The 11,872-nt window shown below is 35.8% G+C and overlaps 1 protein-coding gene across 1 annotated transcript; it reads right to left on the minus strand.

Moving 5' to 3' along the window:
• Positions 1-296: 296 nt before the first annotated feature.
• LOC105169125 (carotenoid 9,10(9',10')-cleavage dioxygenase 1) lies at positions 297-11,856 on the minus strand. The gene is made up of 14 exons (XM_011089431.3): positions 11,457-11,856; positions 10,067-10,137; positions 9,840-9,854; positions 8,914-9,025; positions 6,664-6,763; positions 6,232-6,294; positions 5,906-6,016; positions 4,776-4,960; positions 3,749-3,887; positions 2,117-2,222; positions 1,931-2,032; positions 1,439-1,690; positions 790-901; positions 297-500 (listed from the first exon to the last, which is right to left on the minus strand). The coding sequence occupies exons 1-14, from the start codon at positions 11,679-11,681 to the stop codon at positions 471-473; spliced, it is 1,623 nt and encodes a 540-aa protein (XP_011087733.1). The 5' UTR covers positions 11,682-11,856; the 3' UTR covers positions 297-470.
• Between the last annotated feature and the right edge of the window lie 16 nt (positions 11,857-11,872).

Genomic DNA, 11,872 nt, shown 5'->3' on the forward strand with positions numbered 1-11,872 from the left:
TGCTGTCAATTTGATCTCAAATAACATTAAATATAAAAAATAGAATATAGCTGAGATTTAGGGTTGGGTATTTATATTGTAACTATGATCAATTGAAATCGAGATCGGATGGTTTCATGCATGATGATACTATTGGGTCAAGTATAGAGACTTTTGCTTTATAATTAGTTAAGCAAAATTTTGTGTCTGTTTGCATTTTCATAGAGAGATAATATGAATTTACGCTATTTCGTAGACCAAAGAAGCTATTTCTGTGATACTTTTTCATTTCTTCAAGTGACGAATCAGGTCGGGCATTAAATAGAAAACTTAAAAATTAAAAATTTGAATTAAATAAGAAATGCAGGAGTTGGAAGAAGAGGAGGTTGGGGAAATATATAACATGTATTAGTACACACTACACACGATAATTTGAGTAAATTCAGCCCGTATGTATCTTTTTGCAAGTGCATGGGATCATCACAACATTATCACAGCTTTGCTTGTTCTTGAAGTTGTTCCTGTTCAAAAAATTCTCAAGTCAAATAATGGTAGGAAGAAACTGCTTCAGTAATAGCATTCCTTCCTAACTTGAATCAGTTTATTGTTTCAAATTTGTAAGCAAAACAAAAACAACTATACATTCTCATTGATTTATTCATAACAGTAAATTTGGAGAGTGCCGTATGAACTATCTTACTTAAGATCTTTTGATGCTTAGTGAAATATCCTGGAAATGCAGGGGCTTTTCATGATTTAACTAATGGAATATAGGAGGAGAAGATGAAGTTAAAGAAGGGATGTACCGACCTCGGTCACAAACAAGGCATGGAAACCATATGGAACTCTTTTGGGTAGTTCAACTACAGCAACAGGATCAGCTGACATTGTTTTTGCATCAATCACATTCACTGCTGACTTTCTGTAGGTTTCGTAAAAGCCAAATTTGATCATAATTCGCAATGTATCGAGAAAACAATATAATGGAAGAGATAAAACTGTGACAAACTAAAGGCGTCATTTAGTAGCAGTAAATGAGAAGAGGACTAGATATCTGAAATCATGAAACTTTAGAAACGACATAACTAAAGAACAATGCTCCACTTGCTTGTTAGGAAGAATCAGAAGAAGAAACACCTAACCTTTTCTTTGTGGTATGTGTCCCCGTTTCAGTACCAAAATGACGCATGGGACCTTTTGCGTACATTTCAAAGAACAACATCTCAAAGAGGTGCACCTAAACAGGTCAAGTCTATATAGTTGCAACTTCAAATTCCAGGTGGTATTTTTGTTATTGACTTAAACTTGGGTCACTTATAAATATAACACTACTTCGTGTTCTTTTATATTGGGTGCTTTAATGAACTCCCTTTTCATGCCAAAGATCTCCATTTTCAGTATTTCTTGGAGTAATTTATGGAAATAAGACCGAAAAGAATTTAGTATATGCGGGACGTACCCAGTGTTCTCATCATGTACAAAGAAAATCAAGTAGCCATCATCTTCATCAGATGCAGTACCAGGCTGCCTGGGAACAAAGACAGCTTCTGATCCAAATTTTCCAGGTCCCAGATCAAAGATGCCGGTGATATTTCCCCCAACTTCAAGCTTTTCCTTTCCAGTCTCTGGTTCAGCATGTAAATCAAATTTGATGATTCCAGTCACCTTAGCAGTACTTCCCAGTATCGTTCCATATACATAATGTTGGTTCCTGAATTAAAAAAATCTCCACATAGAAGAATAATAGAAGTTTTTACATGTTGAAGGAAACATAAAAATAGGAACGGACCACATCTCAGAACAGAAATAAACTTCTAAATGGGATCTGCCAAACATCTGATGGATTTTCATTGACAGATATCTTGGAATTGCTGAAGTTGATGACTAACTTTTATAAAAGGCAATTTATCTTTTTTGAAATTATTCATTGACAATGTAAATAAAATTTTACCTGCCAGTGTAGTTCTCGTTCACCCTGGGAAAATCTACAGCTGACACAGACAATCTTTTCTGCGAAGCCAGACCATTTTTTAGGTTGAATCTCATCTCATACCTGACAGAACCACTACATTCAGTCTTATCTTTGAGATAGGTGAGATGGTATTAATTTGTCAGTACATAGTTCCCGATTCCTCACAGTTCATTTGTGAATTCTTTCACGGAGCTACTAAACATGTCAAGATCAGGATTTTGAAGTCGACAAGTGATCAGAACAACTTCATCTCCTTCCTCCCAAGCATTGGCTGATAAAAAATTGGACATACATTTTTTCAGAACAGGAAATCTCAAAGCGTGTAATAACTATTATGGTGATGTGAGTAACTACAAACAATCGTTACACCCTTCATCTGGTTTTCTAACAATCATTCTTGTGGAGCTTATGATTTTAAACTTAATTCACCCTGAGACCTATGCACAAGAGTCCTTCGTTTAAGTCAAAATGAAGATTGGGCGCTAATATTCTGTCTATCTCAAATAATGCTCCTCCCTTTAAAGGGCGCCCAAAAACAGGATTCTGCCTCCTGAAATGGACAAATTATGCTTTCAATTAAAGTATTCAGGTGGCACTGCATATTTTCAATCACTAAGGCAATAATGTAAAAATATCCAAAAATTTTCGTTTTTCAACTCTATGTAGAACTAGATCTAGACCATCTTCTATTAACCGAGGGATTAGTTGTAAATGTTTGACCTTCACCCAAATCCATTTTGTCCTGGACATTTTAGGTTCAATTCATGAAAGTAATCTGCTTGGGTTAAAAGTTGCATACACGGTGCACCTAACCTCCAAAGTCCCTCTAGCAGTGGGAAATTTGACGTAAAAATAAGTCGTGTGTATGTTGTGGGAGTCCAAACACAAAAGAAATGCACTTTCAGAAAACAATTTCCCTCGTTCGCGTCAGAGAAGAAATTTCCACATGACAATTAACATTTGAGCAATGAGCCAACAATTTCGTCACAGTGGAGAACGTGAGATTGGTACCTCAGATCCTTTATATTTTGTAACAATTTTGGTAATTCTAGTCATTGCGAGTGAATTCAAGACCGTATGATTTTTGTGCAGCTTCTGCGTTCACATAAAAGATATTCAGCATATAGAATACCCATTTTCAACCCCATTTCACATACCATACATCAATTTCTCTTACAAAAATAATTTTACCACACATCTTGTTCTCAAATATCTACTCAACTGAGCAACATGTCAACTCAAGTAATCATTTTTCCCAACTCAACTAATTCATGCAAAATTCCATTGTTAGATAAAATCCAAGGGCGTCTGCAACTTTTGAGAGCACAAAGCACAGATATGAAAATGAAAATAAAGAGGCCCTTTTATCTTGTTAATTCCAGTTCATTGAACAACAACAAAATTAATTTTGCACTAAATGGAGGTTCAGAAATGGTTGCTTATTTCTTGTGGCAAACAATTGCAATACTTACTACTTCCACATTTCAAAGAGAAACTCCTAGATAATACCATCTTATGACCAACAAAAAGACAAACAGCTCGAGATCATGATCAGTCATCACCTAGACAACTGATTTATTATTAGGAAACTTACTCAAATTTGTCTTAAATACTTGACTGGTCAACTAAGTAGATCATAGACATTTCTGATCTGTACAGCTTTTCTTTGGATCACATATGTCATGCATCAATCTTCGGAAGTATAAATGTATGATAACAACTAGTGAAGACACTAGGAATAACTCACAGAATACCTTACTTGCAACTTTTAAGGCATATGCTGATTAAGTTGCTCACCATTATGGAATATGAAGCAATTTGGAAGCTCAAACCACCTTATCAGGAGCTCATTTTTTGCATACCGAGGAAGGACTCCAAAACGAGCTTTCTTAGTAGGATCAAAAGTGAACATCAACTTCTTTTCCTTTACCATCTCCTGAAAATATGGTATTTCTAGATTAGAGATGCTTGATTATAATGACTGATTCGTATACAAACATTAAGACATGAAGTAGATTGATCAATATATCAAAAGATGTTATACATAGCATGTCAAACCATTTACATTTTGATAAACATTGTACATGCTCCAATATCAGAGGGATTGTTTCATAGTTATTAAATATTATTTGATCTTTATGATACTCTCAATCCATCATGGGAAGCTGTTCAAAATAAGAAAACATAGTAATGAGAGAAGCAGATTAATACCAAAATTCTCAAATGCAACACTGTTAGATGAATCTTTGGACATTTCATCAGGAATGTTCTAGAATCCATATTACTAAAAGTTTAATGATCAGACATTAAAGGGCATTTTCTTTCACTTAAAGCATTATTGTTTAGGAGCAAGTAAAACTGTTCTTCACTGGCACTTGGGACCCTAGACATAGAAAAAGTGCACGACAAGGAAAATATGACGCCAACCACATACATTATATTTCATTTGATTGATTTATCTGTGTTGGTTTAGAAATCCATGACAAGGGTATGAAACAGCAACTTATATATGCATAATGCAAAATGGAGACTTTACTAAACTGTTTTAGTTCCTAAGGTGGAAAATTTGGATTGCTAGAAGCTGGGTGTAGGGTTATATATCTATCTTGCAAGGAAAGTGATCGGTTTAAATCAATTCTGTCCATCAGTTATTATCTTAAATGGGTTAGAAACAAAGAGTGGCGTGATAGCCATATGGTCTCTGCAAGCATGTGACGCCAGACTAGTAAAAATAAGTCTGCAAATGAAGAGAACCATTTACTACAGCACATGTCATGTCAAATTAAAAATACAGGATGAGTTAACATTTTTGAATAATCACCACCTTCGGCCTGAAGTATAACGGTAGATCCATAAAAATAGCATAATTTTCAGTAACGGCAAAATCATGCATCATGACAGGGTCTGCTATTGTTATTGGGACTGGATCCTCCATCACGCCTTCCTTTGATATGACTCTGTATGTGACATATGGTGGTGTCTGTGAATAGCCAAAGGTAAACATCTCCCCTGTATGAAAGCCAATATAAGGGAATTGCTTGAACAATCAGAAACAAACCTTCTCAACTTCTACTCTTCAAGATGAAAATAGTTGAACTTGAATATAAGAATCAATTTGAGCATGTTTACCACACTCTGGTTTATGTTGCTCTGTTTTTTCATGATAGGTACCGCTATTATGAGCATCTGATATTGCCAAGACAGACATCATTCTGCCATACTAATATTGTCAAATTATTCACAACCTCTGACTTCCTTCCCTATTTTGATCATAACAAACCCCACTTCCTTCCTTAGTTTGATCATAACAAACTTACAGAGACCACATTCCACATAGGTGTTGAAGTAATTTGACAGACATCTGCAAGTTGCAAAACCAGGTAGACCACATCACAGGATAAGATCATTTCTAAAAGCTTGCTCTACAGCATGACCATCATTAACTTATAATTAGTAACACGAAAAATTAAGTTGACACAACCTAAAACATCCCTACTTTCATTAAAGAAAGGTCACTGCACTGTGAGAATTGAGATTACGAATGTAATAATAAAATAATTGAGCTTTCCAAATCCCACCTAAACAAAACTTAATGTGTTAATAAGACCATAATACTTCTACATGAGCTCACATTTTGCTTTCTGTGCAGTGAGAAAGCTTAAGGCAGCAAGTAGAGTTCCTCTAGCATCTGGTTTTCATTACATGTGCTATTTTATCTTATCCAGTCATCCACTATTTCATATTACATCTTTTATTACAGTAATATTTACAATTTGCTGTGTCATAGTTACTTTAGAAGCATTCTGCACAGCCAGATAAAGCGTAACAAGGCAATTACTGCACTGGTCATGGGTAAGTAAAGAGGACTTAGGTGAAAGGCATAGTGTAAAACTTTTTTTACATGTTTATAATGAATCACTGCTACTGAAGCACTCACAAGGACACTAATCATACCAGTGAACGGGTCGACCTTAGGATGAGCAGTGAAAGTATGTGCCAGTCTTTTGTCATAATCCAGCATGCCAATGGTTTGCAGATCTCCATCTTCCAAAACTTTTATGGCATCTGTACAATACATTGAAAATATTAAAGCATGAACATGTACAATATCTAACAGGAAATCAAGTGACATTCAGCTTTGATACAGGAAACTAAAAGGAGAAGATGCTAATGAAGCAAGGGCAGATGGAATCATACATAAGACTCTTCCAGAATAACGTTGAAGCCTTTTGGAAGGTTCATTGTATAGGGAAAAGAGAGGACAAAAAAAGCAAGCTTACATGGTTTATCTCCCTCATGGAGCGCCATAAGCTTTCCATGGTGGTACACTATTGCTGTATTAGCTGAAATAGGAGCCCAAGTTATATAATAGTCAACCAGACATATAAAACAAAAAGACAGATCGATGTGCTGATGTTCATGTAGTTAATTGAAAGAATCTACTTCAAAAGAAAAAAGAAAAGAGAAAAGTAAACTGCAAAAGACAAAAATCACTTATACAGTAGGTGAGCACATATATTAGACAGACTTCTAACAAAGAATTCATAAAAGAAAATCAGTTGCATTAGCTTGTTTGTAATATCTTACAAAAAAATACTACTAAATTTCCCAACAGTTTGAGGTGACTGTTAGTCAAAGCTGGTGAGATGGAGAACAAAAAGGGGAGACGATGCAATCTGTTAGATGGCCGGAAAGCACCATGATCAACCTACCTGTACCAAATCCATAGGAAGCATCCAGTACTTTGAGTTTTGTTCTTAGCATGTGCATGTTAACCATGATAAGGCCGAATATTCCTTTCATGTCACCAAACTGCTAATCAAATTGATATCATAAGCACTAAAGAAGGAATATCCAAACAGCTGTAGCAAATTCTGAAGCACAAAACCATGTTTGTTTAAGTGAAATCATAAGCAAGAAAAAGGCAGAAGCTATTTAATCTTGAAGCAATGCTACTTCAACAGTCAAAGACAAGATTCAGTTTATATTCATTTGCATATCATTTACTTTTTAACTTTACATATTCTCTCGGGAAGCCTATTAATTTATGTCCATGTGCAATTTCTTTCAGGAAATTCCCATTTATTAAGATCTTAGAGCATGTTTGATTTGCTATATCAAATTTTCCCAGTTGAGGGTTGATTGCTGATCTCTTGCTCAGATTTGACTAGCCTTCACAAATAGCATTACAGGATTCATACAGATCTCATGCACATTGCAAGTGTTACTTAGATTTTCTTAAGTTCAACAACTCAAGCATCACCAGGCAACGCTGGTACTTGGGTTGCAACTAACTCCTCATTATTGCAAGTAAGCCCCATGGAATTCTCATAAATAGTCTGTCTGCATATGAGGAACTGAATATTAGGACCTCAGATCCATTTTTTAATTTTTCTGGATGGTCTTGAGTCATGATGGCTTCCAAGTCCTCGGGCAAATCTACTAGGGTCAAAGCACTTAATTATCGTACTAAAACTGGAGACACTTGCAACTCAGAATCCTATATTTCAGAATGATGATTTCTGAACTTAAGACAAAGTCCATTAATTCCCCAAACTACATACTTGATTTAAGATTTGAATTTCAAAGCCTAAAATTACCTAATAACGTGTATGACAATAATCTATTTAGCCTCAGATAAGTTCTGAAACGTTAAGATGGGATTTAGATGAGCTGGTAATTTCATAAGGTACTGGAGCTAACACTTAAAAGACTCCACGTAATTCAGGTTTCAGTAATGTTCAGCATGTATCTTAGTGGACAGTTCAAGTATATCAAAGTTTGTCATCTGTCCAAGGGCAAATGAATTTCTTCAATATCCAGTAACACAAATACCTACTACTGGTCATGGCGCATGCTTGGCCGAAATGATTAGAACAGGGATCCCATAGCCCTTGGTCAACAGTTTAAGCTCTTGGAATATGTTGACAAATCTGATAAACCCCATATCGGTACTTCATGTGGAAGCTCAGACAATACCACATGATTTTAGCAAGAATTTCCAGTAATTATAATCAGTTTCTATGTCTAGAGTTTAGATTACATTTTGTCATCCGAACTATACTTGTTTTTACACTTTGGCTATCTAAACTTTTTTTTTTGTGTCAACTTACCATATCAACTATACATATTAACTATACGAAATTTGCACTTTGCTATGAGGGTTTTTTTGTTGATTCTTTTGCTGGAAAAATATTTGTGCATATGTAAAAGTTATCACATCACATAACCCTTAAATATCACATGTGCACTGCATGTGATTTATTTTTACAAAAAACTTGGTTGAAAAACTGTTATAAATGGCAAAGTGAAAAATTTTGTAAAGTTGAGATAACAAGTTGATACAAAAAAAAGTTTAGATGCCAAAGTGTAAAAATAGTCATAGTTCGGATGGCAAATGTAATTAACCCTAAAGGAAAAACTAAAAAGAAAACCTATACAAATTAAGATTTAGTTGGTGGATGGATGTAACTAATAAAGGAAAACTAAAAAGAATCTTCTACAAATTAAGTTACTCACACCCATATTAATTCTTTTGATGTACGTATCCACTTGAGGTGACCATGAGAATCATAGAAAAGATGGGAGCCAAACAATGTGATAACTCAGAGCGTTAGAATGCTCCACCAAACCAATATGACTTAAATCGCAACTAAAATGTACAGTTATGTTGATAGTTGCAGTATCAATCACTAAATTGTTTTTCCATCTAAATAACTCGACAAAGCACTTGGTATCAAACAAACCGGCATTATGGATCTGATACACTTTAGAGAGGCAATAGTTTTTTTTCTACTAGCGGCCGAAACACAGTTAAATAAATCAAATAGCTCACATATTCTGAAAAATAACTCCTCTTTTCATCGTTCTTAAGGTTATTCAGAAAAGGAAAAGAGGAAGGAGCAAAAGATTTGAAGATAAAATAAGAAGCACCCAAGATATTTATACTATTCCATGAATACCTTCATAAATTTTGGTCCCCCATAAAGCTCTTCTTGTTTAAGACGTGATGTCTTCACAAAGCGGGATACATATGTTGCCTTTCCATCTTTGATGCGCAAGCCATGAATCATTCTGCAAAAGTATGGGTTTTTTCAGCCATATTAAGACTCTTACAATCATCCATGATGTTGAGAGTGTTGAAAATATATTCAACTGCAAATAAGGTAAAAAAACCAAAAGGGCACAATGAAGATACCATAACTATACCTTCATATTGAAAACAATTTGTCCTCATAAATCACAAGCTGATGCAACAAACCCATATGAACAAGTCTAAATATCATATAGATTAAATACATCAGAAATTATAGGTTCAGAAGAATCAAAAGATATTATGTTGCCATCTGTTTCGGCATTGTCTGAGAACATAGTATCTTGTCAACTAAAAGTAGAATAAAAATGTTCCCCAAAAGACATGCATAGCAACAAACCTTTCTCCTGGCCAATGTAAGATTCATTTAATAACTGCACAATTTAGGTTGATTAGATGATAATGTTCAAATATATCTCCGTTGAACTGAACGTGTAGTTCCTACACAAAACATTTTATTGCATGAAGCATGAAATTTTGCACTTTTATCCGTTTACAAACAGGTAAAATAACCAAATTTCTCCGAGCTAAACTGCTAGTGAAAATCTAGAACGACAACACTCCCAAGAAAAGAAAATTATTAAAACCAGAAGACCACCCCCCTTAGCATCAGCATTCTGACAGACCTGTGAAAAACATACAGGGAAATTACAGCTGCCTACATTACCAAATCCTCTCACTCAACAAAAATGACCTTCCATCTTAGGTTTCAGCAGAAAAAGAACTGGTTTATTTGGAAGGATGAATAGAGCAGGGGAAAACAGTATATAATGATCGAGGATGTGAAGGACGCACCCATCTCCATCAAACCTGAAGAAAGAAGAGACCATGGATAAAGTTAGCTTCTATCATTTGTTATTGAATAAATCTAACTGGTCCATATCAATACACTACTCCATTCATATATAATTCCAGTTATAAATCAGAAGCAACAGAGTCATATACAGGGAGTGGGACAACGTCAGTGGAGTTTAAACATGTTACAAGAATAACAAGAATGTAGTTCAGGAAAACACGTATACCAATGATATCCAGCAACTGGAGCAAACTTCGGATTGGAACCCACTCTCACAAATTCACCATTGAGGCACTCCTGCAGTAGGAAAATTTTCATTACTTGAATAAGTTGGCAGCAAGCTACAAGCCAAAAAGCAAGTGTAGGTGCATAGATATAAATGTATGGTGCCAGAAAAACTTATGACGTTTTTCACAGAGACCCATACAACACATCACACACGATCCTGCATCTTGGTATCAGAAAGGGCAGCACAAGGAAACAGTGTATCATTCAAGTCTAGAAGTAAAAGGCGTCTCATTGTTTGTTTACATAGGAAGGAAGGCAACAGAGGAGATTGTTGCAGATTTTAAGTTTCCTTGGCTTATCTTATGCTTCTCGTGACTTAGGAATATGTTTGCTTCTTGAATTGCATCTGTCTCGTGACTTGGGAATATGTTTGCTTCTTGAATTGCATCTGTCTCAAACTTCTCCTAGACTTGAAGTTTGAGAACATAATCAAGATATATTGAATGCCACCTTTTAAGCCTTCTACTTTCTCTGCATAAATCCTTCCCATCATAGAGTTTCCTCCCAGTTTTCTCACTGAACATATGATTTAATACATTTAATATCTGAGCACATTATTTGGGATGGAAAAATTGCAGTCCCATATTTAATTGCAGGTCTAAAATAATATAATGGTAAAGAACCAAGGTCAAATCCTGGAGAGTCAAAGTCATGGAGACCAAAAATTATTTATTCAATAATATGCATTTATATCATAGTAGAACGACAAACAACTGCATAAAGCTATAGTTATACTAAACTATTAACGTGAAACCCAACATTCTACAACTCTTGCCAGTCTACTGTTTAAAATATATTTCAAATGGGTGTCCACACTACCAAAGTACCTTACACTAAGTCAACTTGCAAGATTTAAAAAACCTGTACAGAAAAACGACCAATGATGTGCATCACTCTGTGTGCCATCATATTTATGCACAGGTGGAATACACATAAGTTGACACTCTTCAACTTTTCTGCTTTTTGGCATACACGCAGAACAAAGAGAATCTACTTATAATAAGTTTTCAGACAAACATATACATGAGAACTAATAACCATTAAGGGTTCTCCTCCCCTTCCCCCAGAAATAAGACTCAAGAAGCCGCACAGAGTTACCCAGAACATTCAATCTGGCAGCGCAGGGACCAAGGCTCAACCCCGTCTCCATAACAAGAGGCGGCCGACAATGATGAGAAAAGTGAACAAAACAAAAAGACCAACAAACTCACATAACAAAGCAGCACATTGAACTAGACACATGAGAAATAACCATTGAACTCGGAAACAGAATTTGCATGCACGGAGCACATTTCTGATCAAGAAACAATCACAATGAAGCCACTCACTGGGAGATGTCCTTTAACCGGAAGGTCGGTGAGAGGAGGAGTCTCATCAACGGGGGCAAAGTTGCCGGAGAGATAATGATTGGGTTGCTTAGGATCATGCATAAGCTTCACAAATGTCCATTCTAACCAGTCTATGACCTTCGACGCTAGACCCTTTTTCGGCTTCGGTTTCACCACCACCACACCGCCGTCGGCCCTCTCCAACTCTGCTTCTTTCTGGCCCATTACTTGGTTTCAAATTCTGCTCAACTGCAGATTCTTGTGAGTGCCTGTGGAGTAGAAAGGGTGGGATTTCTAAGCAGGAAGTGTGAGTAAGTGTGGTGTGCGTGAATTGATGTGTCAGTGTCAGATGCAAGAAGTTTCTTTTGTCTTCCGTTGGCCGGACGACCACTTCCTGGAGTGTGGCCTACAAATTA

This window comes from Sesamum indicum, linkage group LG1, assembly GCF_026168435.1.
Source record: "Sesamum indicum cultivar Baizhima isolate 11 linkage group LG1, ASM2616843v1, whole genome shotgun sequence".
In the NCBI taxonomy this organism is placed as follows: domain Eukaryota; kingdom Viridiplantae; phylum Streptophyta; class Magnoliopsida; order Lamiales; family Pedaliaceae; genus Sesamum; species Sesamum indicum.